Raw genomic sequence first — 22023 nt, 5'->3', positions numbered from 1 at the left:
ACCCCACTCCCTCTTTCTCTCTTTTTTTCTGTGGAACTGATCCAACAGACAGTAGATGAATGTCTGGCAAAGAATAAATTGCATCAGTAACTTCTACTACATTTTCAGTCAGAAGTTCACATGCACTCATAATTGGTTCAAATTTTGTATGAATTATGGCATTTTAGTTATATGTTCGAATCGGTTCAATATGCGTCATTTGTTGGGGTGCTGAATGCTGCTGTCAGCCATGTTTGAAACAATATTCAGAAGCAGCCTTAGTCCTATCTAAATATATATATATCTATATTTATAAAAAAATGGATCATATGGATCACACCTGATCCATATGGCTTGTTAAAAAGTTTAAACCATTCATGTGTTGGCTTTAATTAAGGCTGAAGTATTTAGAGGTTAATCTATCATCTTGATTATTCCATCCACTTTGTGGTATGCACCAGAATCAATATCAGTGAAACACACCTTCATCAGCATGTGTGGTAATTGGTTTAGTCTTCTTAAGCTTAATAGTCTCGCTTTGACTTCTCCAAGCATCGTATTCATCACAGTAGCAAAAAAAAAAAAAGCTAAGTATTTCTTTCTTCTGACCAAAACATAATGCCAGAAGACATTTGGATTATTATGTGTGCAGGAAAAATTTAAGTTGAGTTTGAAGTTTCATTACTTCAAACCCATTTTGAAGTAATGGATTCTTTTTTTTTTTTTTTGGTGAAATCCTTGCAGCATTGAACTGGCTTTAGGTGTTCCAACATCGTCCAGTTGGTGAACATCTTGAACATTTGACAATTCTTGGGCTCTTCTTTTTCTTGATTGAAACCTGGGCAAGGTTGTGGATTCCAACACTTCAATTATAAAACCCATGTCAAAACTGGTTTGTTCCTGAATGGTCTTAACTCCAACCTTATTTTAAACAAAATGTGAACATTTTTTGAAAGCTGCGGTCACTGCAGGAAACCAGCCAATATAAACTGAGCTTATGATTTCTGATCGGACGAGTGCTAACACAACCAGCCAATACGTATCTGCCCATACTTTTGCATTTGAGTTTAATCTGTAAATTGTTGTCCATGTATTAATTGGAGGATTAATACCGTGAATTCAAACTCGTCTGCCTAATTTTTCTTTTTGAACTTTTGTTGAAAAATATGTAACCATTACATCCTCAAAATTCTGCCATTCAAAGAAAGCAAGAAAAGTCCAAAATTAGCAACCATGCTGAGTGTATGTGCACTGTATGTACAGTGTGGATTTCCCTCACTGATCAACTGAAGCAGTCTCGGCCCACCATAAAGTTAATTTTAAACCAATTATTTTGTTTTCCACTCCGTTTGTTGCTTTTGTCTTTGGTACAGTCTGTACCAGTAATTTTACCTTCTTCAAAATTAACCTCTCAATTCTCTTTTCTTTGTTTAGTGCCCGCCTCTGTTTGGTCCCTGTTTAATTCTAACCCCCTATATTCCCTGTGTCGTCTTTGTCCTGAGAATATATGCAGATATATTCTCATTACTCCTTTCTTGTGGGTGGAATTTGGCTTGATTCCTTACCTTATCTCTGTCACCTGTACATGCATCTCCTCCCCCACCCCACCTCCCCACTTCTCTTCCTTACAAGCCAGCATTTCGTGGATGAGCCTAAAGCATGTGCATGTACACCTGACAGTGCCTGCCTGCACTCTTATAAAGGATGTCGTTTTTCAGCTTCTCAGAGAGTGCACTTTAAGGATGACTCCCATCTGGTGTGTACACAATAACTGTCTTCTCTAAACGCCGTCGATATCAACATACGATGGGCGGCGGAGCAATCTGGTGTCATCCAAATTTGCACTTTCTGGCAAGCAATGAAATACCTGTCTGCTATAAGAGTGTGCTCCATGAATTATTGCCTCTTGAATGTATAAATTATACAGGAATAATTTATACTAAAGTTAGAGTTTGACTCTTGGGGAAAAATGTTCAACATTGTGGTTTTTTGTTTTGTTTTGTTTTTTGGTCAATGGGACTCTGGCTGGGCACATTTTGTGTTGGTTTTCTTTCCAATGTAAATAATATGCGAGTACTCCTCATGGTTTTTCCATCTCAGGTCATGTATAAGACCAAAGCCAGTGTACCATTGACTCAATAGGATGCAATGTGGAATGCTTTTCTCAGTGAGTGTCTGTATAAATTATATGTATAATTTATGCCATGTACACAGCGCAATCCATGTGTCTTTATCTGTTAAACAGTAATCACTACTACAAGCAGCTGCACAAGGCTATCAATCAGACGTGATCACCAATTATGAGAAAGTTTGGCGAAAAATACTTTCATTGCATTTGTTTAAAATGTTTTCAAAACCATTTGAAGTTCAATAGGATATGATTCTTAATCCGCCAATTGGCAATCGATTCAGTCCAAAACTTCCTAGGTGGTGATTGGAGGAGATGAGAGCGGAGCTTACAATGAGAAACATAGCGTATTATTGATTTTGTATGAGGAGAGGACAGCAGCTGTGAATGCGACAGAAACTGCAGCCTAACCCATGAGCCCAATTCTAACTGGCCGTAACATAAAGTGCAAAAAGTTATTCTACAAGACTGTTCAACTGTGCCATCGACATGTTTTTCATGTTTACTTCATACCTAAGGAGTGATTGTGAGATCTCCATATTTTCACGATATAGTTTGCTAATATGATCTCATAGTTTATCATGAAACAGTCATTCATTTCTAACATTCAATAACAGACATAGAGCAAAACATGGGAAACTAAAAATTAAGGCAACAGGGAAAAGCCGCCTCCTAGAGGGAGAGAGTTGGGGAGTTGGGCTGGCTGACTTTGATTTTTGAAGCGACTTTACGTGTATTACAAATTAGATTTTGGAATGCTAATCTGATAAATTATGTTGAGTTTAATTAACTCATCAAATCTTAGAAAATGAAATAATAATTAAAAAAAAAAAAAGTCCGCCCCCTCAGTCCCTCCTCCTCTCCCTAACCCAGGTTTTCTATTTGTCACTCTGATTTGATTGACAGCTGAGGACACATGTGGGGGCACTGTGAGGGGCGGCAGTGGGGTGGTGACCAGTCCCGGTTACCCCGGCAACTATGGTAACCAAGCCGACTGTACTTGGATCCTTTTGGCCGAACCCGGAGACACCATCTCTGTCATCTTTACAGACTTCCAGACCGAAGAAAAGTATGACTACCTGGAAGTGGAGGGCTCAGAACCACCGACCATCTGGTGAGTTTTGTTTTTTTTTTCTTTTCTTTGCTTACTTTTAAATGTCTGCGTGTTGCTTTTAGTACAAGTGGGTATTTGTGACAAAATGTGTCGATGTTGTTTGTTCTGAATTTCTTGGTTACGCAAAGTTTGATTGTAAGCGTGTGAGATTTCTCATTAATCCCATTCTCAAGATCCATAATGGCTGCTGTGAGCTATGAATGTATCTAATGACTTATGGATAAGAGCTGCTTAATGATAATAACAATAATTATCAGCATATGTTTTTTATTTATTTATTTTATACATAAAATAACATGAAACTTGATATGACATTCTTTCCCGTCTCTGCTTTGTAAGGTCCCAGTGTTTTGTTATTGTCGGTGTTTAGCTGCTGTTTGTGGAAAATATGGCTGACTTACAGTATATTGTTTTTTGTATTGCAGTGCTTGTGTTGTCTTCTGTGTATGTGCTTGCTAATTTGGCATTAAAATAAAAACAACAACAAAAAATAGAATAAAACAAGATTACACCTGCTGTGATAAACGTGTTAGTTTGAAACTGGTTTAAGTCTGAGGCGAGTGGACTACTCACTTACATTTCAGAAAAAATGTGGAGAAGATTGGAGTGTCAGTTCAATGTTAATTATGCATAAGACGACTTGCAGAGTACCCCATAAGGCAACTGGGTTCGTCTTAATCTGTAGCCGCGAAACTAAGATAAAATTAAGCTAAAGTCAGGAAAGTTTTAGCCATGTTTTAAAAATAGTTTTCTTTTTTATGAAAACCCATTTTTCCATAGATGCAGGCAGGGTACAGCTGACATATCCAATCAAATGCCGGGCAGCCGAGCACCGTCTCCTGATATAATAATCATGCTGGCCCTTATCCATACTTTACTGAAAAGAAAAGTTTGCTTGACATTACTGACCTGACATTTCAGTCGTTGCTAACTCCATGGCACAATTTTACCACACCAAGGAGTGCAGCAAAAAAAAGAAAAAAAAACATATTGTGAGTAGTACCCAAATAGGAAAATGTAGAAAAGAACAAAGAAAATAATATGAATATGAAATAAAGTTTATGTTTTTGTGAAAATAAAGCAGTTGGAATTGACTCTAAGTGAATAGCTATTATTTACGTTTGTATATGGCTCATACGTCACAGAGGGATTAACTGATCTCTGATGGTTCTACTTTCAACACCACTTCATGTATTTTCAAATAGTTCACTCATAACATTTTATTGCTCTGGCTGTTTATTGATTGTTGGTAAATTAGGGTATTGATCAACCATTGCTGTTGCTGTAACCAATTTGAATCTAATCATGGTTAGGGATATTAGAGTGTGTGTATTGATTTGGAAGTAATAATGGTAACTGCTCCCAGGCAAGCCTGAGCGTTTCTGCACAGGTGCAAACCCCCATCACGCTGCTTTTACTTGCTAGGAGTCGTGGAGAGAGAAAAAATAAAAATAAAACAGAGAAAAAAAGCCCAAGAAAAACAGTATGGGTAAGTTAGCTGTAACATAGCAACTACTGAAATGTGATAAAGCTTTAATAATATTTTAAACTAATTTTGCTCTTCTATACACAATATTATATCATGCAATAGTTTGCATACTCTGTGAGTTATTCATTTATTTTTGATTAATGCTGCATTAAATGAGTGCTGCACACACACAAAAAAAAACACAAACACACTTATGGTGATTCGACCTTTATAGTATGGCTAAGTGTGATGATGGGGATGCAAACAGCTCCACATTTGTAGGGCAAATCCATTGAAGCAGTGCAGATGAGGTGCCTGTTGAAATATACCATGGAATGGATGAGAAATCAGCAAATAAGTTATTTATGGGCTGTGAGGGGACTGTAGCACTTTCATTCCTTTCACTTTGGGTTTAGGTTTTCCAGATTTGTGGTGATCTGGCTACTTTTTAAATAATTATGAGGGGCCTGGAGACCAAGAGTTGCTAGGATACTCTACCTGCAATGTTTCACAAATTATTTCTTGTGCTGCGTTTTTTGAAAGCTTTTTTGTGGTTTAACAGAAATTAAATAGCATATTAACAGCAATGAACCTTTAAGCTGAAAAGGGTCATGCACAATGTGATTAATTAGAAACTGATACTTCTCTTAACTTCTCTATGTAGTTTTTGCTGGACTTCTCAGTTTTACATGTGCATGGGTTTACATACTGCTCCTTCTATGCAAGAAAGATTTTAAGGCCTGGCATTTTCTATTTTTCCTTCCAATTGTACAATTTTCTCAGATTTAAGCATTTACTGAACTGATCAGGTTCTGGGTTTGGACAGAAAGTGGGGTCAAAAGTCCACTGAAGAACTGTTCAGTGACCTTCAGAAATCCCGAAGAGCTATTGATCAAGATCACTTTGGAAATTGGCAAGCTGGTCTGGCTGCTTTGTAGGAAAGCATAATGAAAATTGGGCTGGTTTAAAACTTATATCAGTGTACTGTACCTTAGGCGTTAAACGACATTACATGTTTTTTTGTGTTTTCCTTTCATGCTTCTTCATATGTAGGTGTGGTCATGAGTATGTCTCCATGTTTTTCTAATCAGGCTGGCATGTTGTTGTTTTTTCCCCTGTATCTTATCATTAGTTATTTTTGTCCTTGTGAAAATTCTTACAACTTCATATCAACATAAAGCCACTCGGTAAACAGAAATCCCTCCATGCTCCTGAACTGTAAACAACAAATATTTACCTACTTTATCATCATTATGTTTGTAAAAGGACTTAACACTGAAATAGCATAAAGAGTGTAATACTTTGTTTCAAAACTTTCTCTAACAGTTTCTTTGCTGATGAGCAGCTAAATTTGGGTCTTATATATTTACACTTCTATGTCGCCTTGCATACCAATCACTGTAAGTATAACTGCAAGATGTCAACAAATTGAGAAATATCTTCGCTTTACTCATCGCTTACCTGCTGTGTATCATTTTGTATCACACAGGCGCCGTGCAGCAAAGAAAAAAAAAATACTAAAACAACATCTGTTCTGAAATTTAAACCTTTTAACCTTCTGCTGTTGTATTATCTCCATGAATACCCAGTCAAGTTGTCTGATTCCTTTGGAAGTGCCTCCCGTCACCAAGTGCTAATATACCGAGGTCCATTGGCAATGTTAGAAAAGAAGCTAATTATCGAAATGCAAATTTTTAAATGAGCAGAGGAAGCTAATGGCTGATATTCTGATACAGAAACGTGGAAGAGTGTGCGTTTATCGGATGCTGCGGGGCTGCAGTTTCTTGCACACCAACATATATGGACGCAGTGTTCACCGACGTTTCAACGCAGAAGCCCACAGGCTCGTTGTCACTACTTACACACTGTTCACAAACGTACACACTCGCTCCTCATGTGTCTCATCAGCATTCAGCGAAGTGTGCTTGGGCCTATGAGACAACCATGTCCCAATGAGTTAAATGCTATAATGATTTCCAACGCTAGGCACACCCAAACGCACACCTTTTATGTTTTGTTGTTTCACAGTTGGTTGTCCTTGAAACTAAGCAGAGAATCTTTAAAGAAAAGTTTCTCCCTTCACCTCAGTTGTACTTTTAGTCTTTGTTTCGTCCATCCGACCGACCGTCTGTAACCTTTCCCCTTCCTTACAGCACAAGATTTTCCACATTTTTTACATTGCCACTGAAATGTAGTACTATTTCGTGTTCTTGGGTGCAACGGCATGACAACTTGGCAGAAAATTGTTAAATGGTGGACAAAGTGCTGTCATTTTCTTGTCTTCTGTTTGTCTTAGGATTGAGATTAAGCTCTAAAGGAAATTAGATATGCTAAGTTTTGGAAAAGGATTCATCAAGTCAAATTACTGTAAGAAAGACAGATAAGAAGACAGTTAATTTCAGCCTGGTGATGCTGTGATTCTGTTATTTAGGAGAATATATATATATATATATATATATATATATATATATATATATATATAGATATATATATATAGATATATATATCTATATATATCTATATATATATATATATATATATATATATATATATATATATATATATATATATATAATTTTTTTCCAATAAATAGAAGAGTCATTCTAAAGGTCTTTCATTGTTTTTAATCTTATTTTGTATTTTAGCCGTTGAAAAGCCGATTTTCGGCGCTTCCAAATATGAAGATATTAATCACATTGTGCAAAGCAACAAGTCCTGTAGTGAGGAAGAAAAAACTGGGTTTAAAGTTCAGTATGTCAGCTACTTTAAAAACCCATGATTGCTCTTCAGGGGTCACATATTTATTACCTGCATTTCTCAGAAGGGTCAAGTACACGACCACAGCAGCTGCTTATTATTATCACGCCAAGATTATGTGACTGTGAGAACTTATGCTCACAGTCAAATGTTTATGGAAAGCATGTACACTTCTGTATATTTAGGCAGTGTTTTGTAAATATTGTGTTTAGGATCCTTAGTCTTTTGTCCAAGCTATTGCTGCACTTTGAACTAATTTTGTTATGAAATATTGTAAGCTGGTTTCCAAAATTACAAAGATTTTCTACCCATGTCCTTTTTATTTACTAGTTAAGCATGTTTTTTTTTTTTTGCAAAATTATTATCTTTTCCAAATACTTATTATTGTTTCCACAAAAAGTTGTTTTTATCTTCTAACTCTATCGTTAAGGTCACATTTATGCATTTGCACATTTGAACAATGCTGCTACACACCAGAGCCTGCTTAATCTTCTTGAAAGTCTTTTTCTCACTCAAGGAAACACTTTGATTTCTCTTCCCAGCAATCTTTTGAGCATCTTTATTGAAATATGTTCTTTTTCTTCTTCACTTCCTTTTGACCTGTTTTCTTACAAGTATATGTCATTTAGAGCAATGACAGCTGAACAAAGATCTATCTGGAGATGCTTTGCTGTCATCCTTAAGGCTCCTTTCTGCTTTGTAGGCATAAATTATGTTTATTAATAGGCAGGTGCTTTGAGGAGTCCAATGACTGCTAATTGTTGGGACAGGGTTTTAGAACTGAAAGGATTTTCGAAAGCTTTGAATTGCATACCGTTTGGCCTTTGCTAACAACGCATCTGAATTAGGCACAACCTTTGCAAGATAATTAAAGTCTAAAATCTTGCTAATATGCGAGCAAATAGCTGATTCCTCCGGGAGGAAGTAGTAGTTTTGTTTGATGCTTTACTTCAGTTTGTGGCTCTAAATGGAATTAAATGGCATTACTCATCGCTGTTCCCTTTGATGGGAGAAACTGAAACCTTTAACTGGAGTAATTGATATGTTTTTTTTTTTACTGAAATCTGATCCTCGCATTCAGAATTAAATAAATGTAGTGCATAACCTCAGATCTAATTTCAGAATAAGTAAGAGCTCTTTCACATCTTGCAGACACCATCACTTATCATTTGAACTCCTCTCATTTTACCACCAATAATCCTAAACTGTTCCTATCCTTTTCCTAGACATGCCTGTCTAGGGATTGCAGGGACTTGGAATGAAGACCGTACAGATTACTTAACCCTCCCACAGTCTTAAGAGACAGAGTCACTGAGACCCCACAAGTTTTTTACTCTGTGCTCGGTCAGGCAGGGTTGCACTGACCCTGTGTGTGCTTTTATGAGTCTGACGGGACAACCCCCCTGCTTACCCGCTGTCCGACCGTGGCAATTGCCGCACTCCTCCTGAGCATTGCGCTAAGACAGGGTTAAAAGCCAAAACCATTTCATCCAGTGTTCAGGAAGAATTCAGAACTGGGTATGGCTGTACGTAAATGTCTTAAATTACGCCACTGCAGCTTTGGTTGCCTTGTGCCAATTTTTGCCAAAGGTTTGACACCATGACTCTCATTGATATCCACTTAGCAGTTTGTGGGCTTGTGATCTGTTGGACCACTAGCATTCTTTTTGAGAGATGGCGTCGGAACTGGCTTTGTAAGACAAAGAGTGTGTGCATGTGTTTGTTGGTGCAGCTTCTGGTAAACCTCTTTCTTGGTTCTCCAAACAGCTCACAAAAAGCGATTTCTCACCTCCCTCCTCTCTCTCAAGGTGTTCTGCAGAGTTTGATCCTCCTTTTCTATACCTACATTGGTGAAGTGAGTAGTGTGATGGACTCATTATGCACAATTAAGTTGATGACAAAATTCTCTTCCCCTTCAACCTGTCCAGAGATAGTTTGTCAATAATCTTAAATCGGTCGCAGTAGAAAGCAATGGATATTTTCAGACTCTCACTAGAAAACGGTGTATTTTACTAAGTATAAGGTGAAACTGGCATCCTCCTTGAATGTGTTTCCTTTCACTTCCTCTAATATGCTTTTTTTTTTTTTTACTGACTATACTACCCATATTTGTCATTTACAGAACAGCATGGTATCGCCCAGCTCAAAATGTTGATATCCTCCTCTGTTAGCTGACCATCATCAACAAATTCACCTCAAAATTAACTGGTTTGTTGTATTTTACAAAATTGCCCATGGAGAGTTCCCCCAACCTGCTTCAACTTCTACACTCTTTATCCTCTGTGTGCGCAGCATTTCTGTGAACTTAATAATGTTGACAGTGACTTGGACGAATTCAGCTTAAGACTTGGTAGTCTTTCTGTTCCCTGCAGCAAGAGAGAGACTGAAAGGCCTGATAAAACATCTTTTTTTTTGTCAACAATCTTGTCATTATGTATCTTGTTGAGGACAAATGCATTTTTAAAGAAATGTTAAACCATTGTGTTCTTTTTGGCTGCCTGACACTTTGATAAACAGTTGCGCTTGTGCATTTGATTTAGCTGCGTCTTTGTAAATGTAGTTATTTAAACAGTTCCACCCAAACTTATTCATACCTCTGGCAGATTTGAATTTAAACCAACATATGTATTCTTAATAGAAATGGAACATGCATCTTCTAAATTATAATAAGATAATGTAAAGGGGCTTTTTATTTGCATTTTAATAAAATTGGCATGTCTGAGTTATCTATACCCGTCTCAATAATTAATGTAAAAGCCTTTACTGAACTTCAAGCAATAAAATGCTCCTTATAATTGCATAAAAGCTATTTCATGACCCCACTGATAATTCATCTTTCGTGACGAGATCCAACTCTTAAATGGAAGGCCTCCTTGCTGTCACCCCAATCTTTTGTTTCCTTCAAAACTTGTGTTTAACTCCATGTGTACTTTAAAAAAAGAACATATTTCTCCTATCTCTCAAGAAACCCTGTTTTTTGTTCCATGATGCATTTGTTGACCACCATTGTTTTCAATTTTAAATCTTTTAAATACAGGTTTAAGAAGGATAAAATGCAATAAATGTCACTTTTACTGAAGGGTTTTTAAAGCGCAGTCTTAACTGAAATTACCAGTCTCATTCCCAATTCCTTCTGACAATAATGACCAAGCTGCCTATATTGTTTAATGTAATGAAGAGAAAGTATTGTGTGACTGGAACAAGTCCAGGTTAGCTCCACTGAAGTAAACCCAATACCTCCTGAATCATCAATCAAAAAATTTGCCATTGTCTCTTGTCCAGAAATTGGTCTTTTGTTTCGCTTGGCTCTGCTTCATGCTATTCTTTCTGCTGTTGTGCTTTATGCAAAACATCGTAAAACAGTACATGTTTGTGGGCTTGTGATCTGGTCGACCACTAGCATTCTTTTGAGAGAACTGGCTTTGTAAGACGAAGAGTGTGTGCGTGTGTTGGTGGGTGCGCGTGCATTTGTTTGTGTGTGTGTGAGAGAGTGATGTTATGCTTGCCGAGTGCTAATCAATGCTGCTGGCAGAAAGGATGCCGGGATCGCGGCACCATCCCGAATCGGAAATGGAGCAGTGACCTTGGACAGAAATGCACAACTTTGCTGTTTTTCTTGCTCACAAGATAAACAGATTACTTCCGACATAGCCAAAACACACAAAGTTTTAGAGCAAGTCAGGGTCCTGACTTTTGAGTTAAATTGTGCATAAAGATGTTGTCATAGACAATTGATTAAACATATATTTTAGAATAAAATTTTAATGTATTCCAAACTTTATGAATGGGATAAATGGGTATCCCAATCTCTGCACTTGTATTTCTAGCGATGCGAATAGGAGTCAGTTGAGTTCTGATGTGTTGGCGAAATGCAAGACTCGGAAGACAGCAAATATGCCTGTTGAAATATTTATTCATTGAATGTTTAATGAGGATAGAAATGCCTTGAAAACATTAGTCAAGCCTGGAGAAAAGAGTAATGTAAGCAGAACGTGGGTCAAAGTAAAATTTCACAGTGCATCTAAAAACTGGTGAAACACCAACAAATTGAGCCGGTGGGGATAGATCACGGCATTGTTACTGTTCATGAAATATTAAAGACTTATGTAACCATACATTACATGCAAGTTGTAGATGCAGCCACATTACTCTGGCCATTGGAAAACCTAAATGAGGATGTATGTAGTGAAATGAGAAGACATAGGCGGTATGTGAATGGACCTGTCTTGCATTTTATGTAGAGCTGCGTGACTTTAGAAATGGATCATGACATGTTGAACAGACATCTTGCAACAACAACATAATGATTTGTGGGTCTCTCAAAAGTATTGAAAAGTAGCCGACCAATGACATAAAAAAAAATAAATCAGAAACACTTTCTTGGAAACACATGAGCATTTGTGACGCAACCATTCAAAGTCGCTTACATACTAAACACACATCGTGCAAATCTCCTGTTCCACCAAATCCCAATGTTTCCTCTACTCTGCTGAGATCAGATGACTGTGAAAGTTAATAGTACTGTTAATTTAAACAAAGACCACTAAGCTAAAATGTAAATTAGAATAGAAGAAAATAAGATGTTTCACAAAATTTCTCTGATATTATCAGTTCTAAGGTTTCTCTCATTTTGCTACCACAAAAACAGAGGCTCATGTTGTTGTTTGAATTTATTTATTCACTCTAAAATGAACCTCTGTACATCACATCTACCACCAGTTTCGGAGACACGGTGGACTCTACAGCGAATCCGTAACCAGCCATGTTCACAAGCCAAACGATTCTTGTAGAGAGCTTGCAAACAAGTTCATAATGTGGACTATTTTCGTCTGAGTCTATTTGCAACATTGGGGATTCCATGTTAAAGCGGTGACCTTCACATCGTTTCTCCAAGGGTGTCAGTTTTTAAATCCAATTTTGGTTCGCTCAAAGTGTTGTTTAGATCTACTAGGTTATTGTCTAGGCATGTCTTGATAAATATATCACAGTGATAACTTACCTGTGATAGGGTTTGGGGAAAATTGTAAAACTCTTTACTGAAAGTGCCTGACTTCAGAGCATCAAATACAAAGAAGGGGCAAAATTAGAGGTGTCGCATTGTTTTAGGAAGAAAATCTCAGGTCACTCAGAAGAATGTTCAAGAAGCGGAGACAAACATGCAGGGGACAAGAAAGGGATGGGCAGAAAGGGGAGCCGAAAAGGGCAATTGGGGTGACAACATGGGCCAGGAGAGAAGAGGACAAGACGGAAGGTAAGAAGGTGAAAGGCAAGGTGGAGAGGAAAGCAGAGGTGCAGAATCGGGGACAAGGGGTGGGGGAGATGAGAGCTGACAGGACAAGACGAGTGGAAAGGGAGACGCAGGAAGAAAAAGCCATCAAGGAGACTCATGGGGGAGCAAAGAGGTTGTAGACACAAAGAGATGGGGACACTGAGAGGAGTTGAGAAAAACACAGAAGGACAGACAGTCACTGAGAAACTGACAGTTGCCATCTGCACATGAAACTAAAAATGCGATCATGTACCAAGTCCACAAAAGCCAAGCGGAGCAGCTAACTCCGCTCGGTCTGTTTGTCCGAGGTCACAAAAGTTTGTTCAGATAGTTGCAATATGAAAGGTTGAAAAAAATTTGCTGCATAAGGAAGCAGACTGGAAATGTAACCACCATACGCTGACTTGATCTGTCCATCTGAATTTTTTCTTCTGTGACCAGATTGTCCAGTATATGAGTGTTAATTTTTAGAGCAACTGTCGTTTTCTGTAGCTGGCGCCGTCGTCTCAAAGCTGGTCTTAACTGGATTCTTTCTGTAAAACCTGCAGAAAACAGTCTAAAGCATAACCGTTTTTTTTTTTTGTTGTATATAAGAACATTTCACATGTTTCGTTTTTGACTAGAGAGAAACAAAAAAAAACAAAACTTGATTAATTCAGTCAACTCGGGATGCGATATTGTGTTAAGATGAGCATATTAAGATAAATCTGTCTGCCAGGCATGTAAACAGCTTAATGAAATTACTCTTAGAATCAAAGTAAAGTCTGTAATTAGATTAGTGTGTGATAATTAGATTAGAGTTTATGCAAACAAAGTCAGGTTATACTCATCAGCATAAGATAAGGAACATGGAAAATCTCAAACTAGGTCATTTCCTCGCAAAGGCTCCAGTTTGTGCAGATTGCTCTTTGCCAATTAAGTGATTCTGAAGACAATTCCTCTTATTTTATTTTTGAGTATTAGAGTATTAGTTGGCTGAATATAAAGGCTGGGAACAGTTTTTACATTTTTACATGTTCTTATGTACTTTTAGTTTTTTGTCAGTTATGTAATCCTTTATGCTGGCATATCAAAAAAAAAAAGTAAAATATTTTTGTTCGTAAAATCTTAATTGGATTATAAATGTAAGATTCACTTAAGTTCATATTATGGTTATTTCCCGATTGGCTGGTGTGCTTTGTAACAGTATTTATCATTTTTAAATGTACGTCTTTGATGTACAAAGACGTACATCAAAGATTACAATTCATTACAATGAATTGTAATGACCTAATTCATTACAACTTAGCATTTTTCTTTTCAAAGGACATTAAATAAAACTGTAAATGTCTGAAATAGAAAAGGCTCTAAGACATTAATTACAGTGAACTCATGTCATCACTGCAGGGAGGGTTTTTATTTTTCCACAGGTCACCTGTAAGTCAGCAGTAAAACTGATATTTCCCATTCCCACTGAAAATAACCTTTTCCAGGAGTTGCTAAGTCAAACCAGAGGGACCTGGCCAGAAGGGGAAGACTGATGAAGCGTGATGTGTAGCCAGCTTAAGCCACAGCCAATTAGTTCCACCGTCATACATACGTTGCTGTTTTTAATTGCGCCTGAAGCCAAAATCATAATGCAGTTGAGTCAGGGAAGTAATATTTCAACTTATTTTAGTTTATTTACGTATTTTAGTCTCGTTATGCTTATTTTTAGTGATGATAGTGTCAACATGGCAACAAGATATTTGAGCTCTTTTATTATATGTATATATATATTTTTTTAAACATTAAAGTAGTTCACCAATACAATGCTGGTCCGGAGCTGTCTAATGAGATTCAGATGTTTTTCCATTGGGTTTTGACAGCTATTTCTCTTATTTTCAACCAAGCACTTGGCAACATTCTGGAGAATTAATGTTAAGTCACTTAATTCCATAATTTATTCAGACATCAAGCAGCTTCTACTCTTAATGGATAAAATAATCATATGTCACATTTTGACACAGTTTTCAGTTTGACATGTGAAAACTACATAAGAACCAATGAGGTGATTCATGTTACTATAAGCAAATTCTAAATAATTTGAAAGACTTTGTGTACACAGTGCAGTTGTTGGGCCATGCACCATGAAAAAGTAAAATCATTTTATAAAGCAAATATGTTGCACCTTCTAAAATAACTAGCACCCCTAATTAGAGGAGTGTAAAAAGCTGTGAAATATTTCATCTCGTTCAATTTCAGGGATGTTACCTCACAGTGAAAACTTAGGTAAATTCCAATCTTTAAGTAGATTATAATTATTTAGTGCAGCATTTTTAATATTTTTTTTTCTGTTCATTAGTTGTAGTATAGACCGTTGGATGGAATAAAACTGTGATCAGTGTTTTCTGTGATAAGGACAGAATTGACACAAAAATGTAACCTAAAACATTTCAGTCTTTTTGAGTCAGTCATACAAACGGAAATATTTCTTGAAAAGTAAAACTTTCAAATGACCAAAATGAGCCTAATTATTATACTGGTTAAATTATAGGGGGATAATTAGTTTGACGAGGAAAAGTAACAAACCCTATATTACCAGTTTTGAAGTTTCACAGACATCAATGTTAGTTTATCGTTATTGCAGCTGTCTAAATCATTCTTATCATGGTCATCTTTCAGTCTAGGAACTTTTCATTTAGTTAATATCTCTAGTCTGTTGGGTAAATATATAATGTTATGCTGAGGCCAGTCTTTGTTATCCAATCTTCAAAATGGGGAAAAAAAAGAAAACAGGACTCATTTTAACCCAAGGTGCTAGCTAGACACGCTATTTGCCCCAGTTCTCTTTAAAACATAGAGCCTAAGACTTAGAAATAATGAGCCTTTTAACTGTGATATCTTTCAATTTAGAGGAACCCAGCTGTGTTATTGAAAACTCTCATCATGATCAGGAATATCTAGGCTCCAAAACTGCCTTAAGATTATTTCAGGCAATGAATGACAGGCTATGGCGTCATTATAACGGTATGAGGAATGTTATTTAAATAATATTGTCCAGCCCTGTAAAGTTGATGTCCAAATTTTTGCCATTTGGACATCAATGACTTTATGTAATCTTAGTTCAAAGTTATTGTTGTTTTTGGGGTGAGGGGGAATTAGTCCTTAGTCACCCACTTCTGCTATATTTTAGGCTTTATTATGAACAGCTCACTTTTAAAACACCTGGCTCATTCACGCTGACAAACGGGTGAGGAGGCGAGCAGGGAGGAGGAGAAAATTTTAGATGAGATATCAGAGGGGAGGGAGGGACAGAGCATGGTCCTGTTGTGAACACTGATTACTCCCTGCCCACTTGAGATTGATGGAGGGTGACACAGCAGGCATGCTTACGCAAGCCAGGACACATACACACACACACACACACACACACGCACGCACGCGTGTGGACACGCATCGTATGTCTGTCTGCCTTCACAAGGACTTTGCATTGACTTCCATTCCCTTTCCATTCATTTCTACAGCCTAACCCTGACTCTTACTCTAAACCTAACCATGGCCAGTACATGCCTAACCCTAAACTAAACCTGCACTCAAGTCACACCTTAGTCCTAAAATGAATCCTTTCCCAAACAACAGCACTTCTTCTTATGGGGCCCAGGCTTTGGAGCTCACAAGGAGAGACAGGGCCTCACATTGTAAGTGCTTGTTGGAAAAATGGGCCTTACAAGGTGAGAAATGCTAAAACACACTCTTACGCACGCATGCAATAAACACTGTTACATAAACACACAATATACATGCATTAGGCACACCGTCACAAAAACGGTGGAACGTTTTTGTCTCTCTATGCAGATTGATGATGACTCTACAGGACTACATTCTGTCCAACACTCCTGCAGTGTGTGTGTGTCTGGACTCGTGTTGAAATGCATTTTCTCCTGTTTCTCCTTATCGCACAAAGTTTGAGTTTGCTTGTGTATGTGTATGGCAGTCCCCACCTGTCTTAAACAGATAAGGCTATTAAGACAAAACTGTCTAAGAGGCATTTCCCTGCTGTATAACGAAAAGGGTTGCACACACTAAGAATGTATATGAATACCCAAAGTTTATATTAACTATCAGAATAAGAATAAGGTATTTCAGAGGCATCGATCAGATGATTTTGAAACATAATTACGTGCCATATTTCAAAGACAAATTTGTCGATATTTTACCTATCAAGAAGTTACAAAGATCAAAATTCCTCCAGCAGATCATTAGACACCTAAATACCAAATGTAAAAACATCTAATAGGGTTATCAAATCATCATAATAACTTGATATAATGACAAACGCTGAAGAACTTTTACCACAATTTCAGTCACTGAATGTTATTTGTTTTAGTGGCAGTAGTGATGGCCACTACTGCCACTAAATTTGTCGATTTGTCGATATTTTACCTATCAAGAAGTTACAAAGATCAAAATTCCTCCAGCAGATCATTAGACACCTAAATACCAAATGTAAAAACATCTAATAGGGTTATCAAATCATCATAATAACTTGATATAATGACAAACGCTGAAGAACTTTTACCACAATTTCAGTCACTGAATGTTATTTGTTTTAGTGGCAGTAGTGATGGTGGTAGACACTCGTCCTGCCACCATCACTGCCGTTTTGAATCCTCACTTTGTCTGACTTTGTCATTGTGCCTTTGGGCAAGACTCTTCACTAGACTTGCTTGCTGCTGGTGGTGGTCAAGGGACCTAGTGGCAACGATGCATGGTAGCCTCGCCGCTGTTAGATTCGCCAGCTACAATCCAGTAGCTTATGTGAGAACATGTTCATGAATGGGTGAATGACTGAATGGACTGTGATGCTTTGGGGTCCTTTATAAAGTGCTATGTAAGTACAGGGAAGAGTTTAAGTGTATTTTAACCAGCTTATCTGGTCATTTTGCCTTGTTTTCAAGAGATACTAATAGATAATTAGCTAGTAGTCCGTGAAAATACATAACATTTGCATCTTAAAATACATAAATTTATTTTTGTCGACCAATTTTTTGCAACTCTGTACTTTATTGGAAGTTTAGTAATCACCCTCCCTCCACATCGCCACACCCCAAAGGTCAGGAGAATATTAAAACTAGTGCCTCACCAGCAGAGGTACGACATGGGCACCAATTTAGGAGAAAACAATGTTTATAACATAAAAAAAAATTAAGGAAGCTGTCAATAAACATAATAATATCATTGTTTTTATCTGTTCTTGGCAGTAAAAGTTAAATGGTACTACTCACAGACCAAAAAGCAAATATAGTATTTTTACACAACACCCCTACCGATCTGCATGAAGTGGTTTGTTCCTGCTTTCAGCGCACTTGTCAGTGTTTAATAGCAGTCAGTAGAGGACGACACTGACAGCGATAGTCAGCATGCTGCTAAGAAAACTAACTATATCCGTTTTTCAAAATCAGGAAAGAGAAAAAATACAAAAGAGTCAGTTTGCAATCCAGTTTTTCTCCAGAGAGGCGGGTAAACTGTGTCATTATCAACCTGTTGACTTAGCTAGCTTAGCTACAGACCGGTGTTAGCCTCCATTTCATCGGCATTAAATCAGTGAAGGCAAACGTTAGCAGGGTTTTTAAATATTTAATTTGCACGCTGTACCTTTTGCCACACTTAACAGCAGATGAGTCAGAGTCAGCAGCAGCCCCAACCCCTCATTACCAGCTTAACTCCTCCCTGTCCCTGGGAAAAAAGGTGAGCAGCACCGTGTTCAACAGCATGGCAATTATCAGCACAGGGAGTCAATGGAGATTTCTCTCTTTATACCATCACACAACAAAATTGCTTGCCAGGACTGTAGTCTTGATTAAATCTTGATCATTGTATTGTGTATATATATATATATGTATGTATATATATATATATTTACAATTGGAGCAGTGGAATGCATTTTATGCACCATTTGAAGGCTTTGTATTGATCACTTTAATAAAGTTTGTCAGCAGCATTTTATGAGAAAGGGCTTCTGCTGCCTGAGTGCAGTTGTGATTATGTGATTGCTTAAAATTTGTAAATTTATGGACATCTATCAAAAAAAGGAATGCACAGAAAGGAGAGAAAAGGGACCAAACCAGGTCAAAATGAATCGCAGTGCCAATAAGGTTTTTACAAGCTAAGCTAGGTAAACAATGTAGCTCATGCACATACACTGGACTGGATTAAAGCCCCATACCCTTTCTCTACCCTCTTGCTAAACAACGTAAAGCATAAACACTACTGTGATCTTACGGTTTGCATTTTATGTCCCTGTAGCAAAATGCCTTTGTGTGAACAGTCATAAATTCAAGATAATTTGGAGCAGAGGGAAAGAAAAACAAACACAAAAAGTTCACAGCTCCTAATGCTAATGTTATGTAATATTTATTGTCAAGTGTTTGGTGTGGCAGAGAATTAATATTTAAACTTAAATATGTTTCCTAATCTCCTATTTATAAATTACCCACGCTGGGATCAGCTGCCACCTTTTGTTTTGTGTGATTCTGTTTTACAGTTCTTGGGTACTGAGATGAATAATTAAATAGCCAGCAAAGTAATGTACCTCTGTCATCGTTTGCCTGGTTTTCCATCTCCTCCTAAGCTCACACGGCTTTCTCCTTCAGTATCTCACTGTCTAAGCTTCACTGATCTATACCTACTCCTACCCCCTTTTCAGCCCATGCCTCTTTATTTGCTTCCTCCTTTTCCTTTCTATTTTTGCTGTACAGGATGGATGGATGGCAGGGTGGTAGACACAGAAATTGAGAGGGGAAGAGATACTCTTTTAGTAGTGTATTTAATCAGTGATGTTCTCTTGCTCCTTCTGGCAATTCTCCACTGGCTCTTCCTCTCCTCAAGATGTACACACACAGAAAACTGACTCTCTTAATCTTAGGTTTTTTTTTGTTGTTGCTTTAATCCATTCTACCGTCAATAATTGTAGCCCTGAATGAAATGCAGGAGGTAGCAAGCACATTTAAAAACAGCAAAAAGTGCATTAGATGATAGTGCCATCTTATGTTTAACCTTTAAACCCTCGTTAGGTCCTAGAAAGAGTTTCTTACTGAACTTTTCCAAGAAACAGATGCAAAACCAGAACTTAGGGATATTGTCATGAAAAAAAAGTTGCACAGTCAATGCTTCTTTGTTTATTTTCAGATACATTTTTGGTTTTGTAATTCATTTTCAAAGTGAGTACACACTCTGCAAAAACTGAAAAATCTGTTCGCTCTGAGAAAAGATTTTTCTTTCCAAAACAGTTGTAATTGGTCAATTCATCAGTTTTTCAAACAGTGGATTTTTTATTTTATTTTTTTATTCCTGTCACTAAGTTCCAGGAGTTTGGCACTTGATTTTCTTTCCTGAAGTTTGATATTTCAGAACAAGAATCAACTTTGTTTTTGTTCAGAAAAATCTTAAAATCTTGCCACCAACGTAAAGGTCACTCGGTAATATTGTGTTAAGCTTCCTTTACTTTTAATTACATCATGTTTTGGTAAGCTTCTGTCACAAGTTTTTTTTTTTTTTTTTTTTTCTAGCTGGTATTCCATGAATTTTTTATACAAGATATCTTGTTGATTATGAGAGAGTCCGGCCGCTGCGCAATCCTTCTGTATCGCATCCCAAAGATTCTCAATGGGGTTTATGTTTGGACTGTGGTCAATCTGTGTGTAAAAGTGATGTCTCGTGCCCGCCAGAACCACTTTTTTTTTTTTTTTTTTTTTTTTTTTGTACAGTTTCAGCCCATTAATTCCTGGCATCGTCTTCTTCCAGCGTCCCTGTGCCATCATGAAAGAGAAAAATTCATTGATGGAATATCCTGGTCATTCAGTATAATTTGGTAGTCAGCTGACGTCAGTGTTTGCTCACATTTGTTGATGATCGAACCCAGATCATAGCACTGCTCCCTACGGCTTGCGAAGTAGCCAGTGTGCGTAGCTTCATATGCCTCTCTTCTCACCCTGATGATGTGCCCCTCACTCTGGAACAGGGTACTTCTACACTCATCAGATCAAATGACCATCTTCTATTCCTCCAGAGTCCAATCTTTTTGCCTTCTTGCGAATTAGAGACGCTTTTTCTGGTTAGTCTCATTGATTAGTGGTTTTCTAATGGCTACACAGCTGTTCCGTCCCAAAGTCACATTAACGTTGTTGTGTGTGGAAATGCTCCGAATTTCACTACTAAACTCTGAGTTCTACTGTTGGTTTTTTAATATTTGTTGTCGATGACAATCAATCGGGATTGTTTTTTCTTCCTTGATGGTTCTCCACTTTTCCTCCTGTTTGTAATAATACATCTGGCAATTCTTTTACCCAATTTTAGTAGCTTCTGGAATCTCTTTAGCTGTTTTCTAGTTTTGAAGCATGCAAATGGAAATGCGCTTCTTAGTGACCATGAGGAGTGACGTTTGACAAGGCTGTTGATAATGAGAAGCTACTCGTTGTTTCAGGTAGGGTTAAATAACAGGTCCACAGATGAACAATAGTCACCTTTGCAGTAATTATCCAATAGGAGGCTTGTACCTATTTTCTTAAATCCATGTGACTTTTTTTCTCTTTTGGCTGGGCAGTGTTTTTTTTTTGTTGTTCTTATGCAAAATGGGCTATAAATTATATATATATATTATATATATATATATATATATATATATATATATATATATATATATATATATATATAGGTTTTTTTTCACAAAAAGTGCAACTTTTCTACAATATTCTGCAGTCAGACACTTGAAAATAAACATTGTAACCTCTCACACTCTGCACATTGCATTAGAATCAATTAATCGAACACCAACACCACCTAAAAAAATGACGGCAGTTCTGAAAATAATCTATACCTCAGGGTTTCAATTACATGCTTTTATAGCAGATATCTTTGTTGAGCACTTAACAGTTGGAGACAGAATCCATCAGCATAGATGGATGGTTTAATAATGCATTACAAATGGTTCACATGGGAACGATTCATGAGACGCCAGGTAGCTTCTCTGCTCATGTTTTCACTAAAGTAATAGCTCTGCTTCATTGTACACTTTAATTATCCATACAAGTAGTTGGAAAGGTGCCATGGTCTTATTTTATATTTTATGAACATTCATACATGAGACTTATGCCGTCGTGGTGGGTGCATTTCAAAAGAAGTTTTTTTTTCCTCCTCCCCTAGTTCTGGAGGTACTGAATGCCTACCTTTTCAGACTAAACTTTCCTTCAGCTACTGCAAGGAACAATTTTCTGATTTTACCTTCATATTGTAGCTTAGGGTTGCTAAGTGCTTTCTGAGCACATTGTTAAATATTTAAATGTCACATT

The 22023-nt window shown here is 37.2% G+C and overlaps 1 protein-coding gene across 1 annotated transcript in view; it reads left to right on the top strand.

Annotated features, from left to right (window-relative positions):
- The window catches only part of LOC106924683 (CUB and sushi domain-containing protein 3), a 392355-nt gene that overhangs the window by 197307 nt on the left and 173025 nt on the right, over positions 1–22023 (top strand). The window contains exon 5 of the mRNA XM_088010270.1: positions 3014–3221. Coding sequence (XP_087866396.1) covers positions 3014–3221 — 208 coding nt within the window. The remainder of the gene's footprint in view (positions 1–3013; positions 3222–22023) is intronic.

Source organism: Poecilia mexicana, unplaced genomic scaffold (assembly GCF_051168715.1).
Source record: "Poecilia mexicana isolate PSO_F unplaced genomic scaffold, ASM5116871v1 scaffold_11, whole genome shotgun sequence".
Taxonomy (NCBI): Eukaryota; Metazoa; Chordata; class Actinopteri; order Cyprinodontiformes; family Poeciliidae; genus Poecilia; species Poecilia mexicana.
This window is presented reverse-complemented; position numbering and strand designations above follow the sequence as displayed.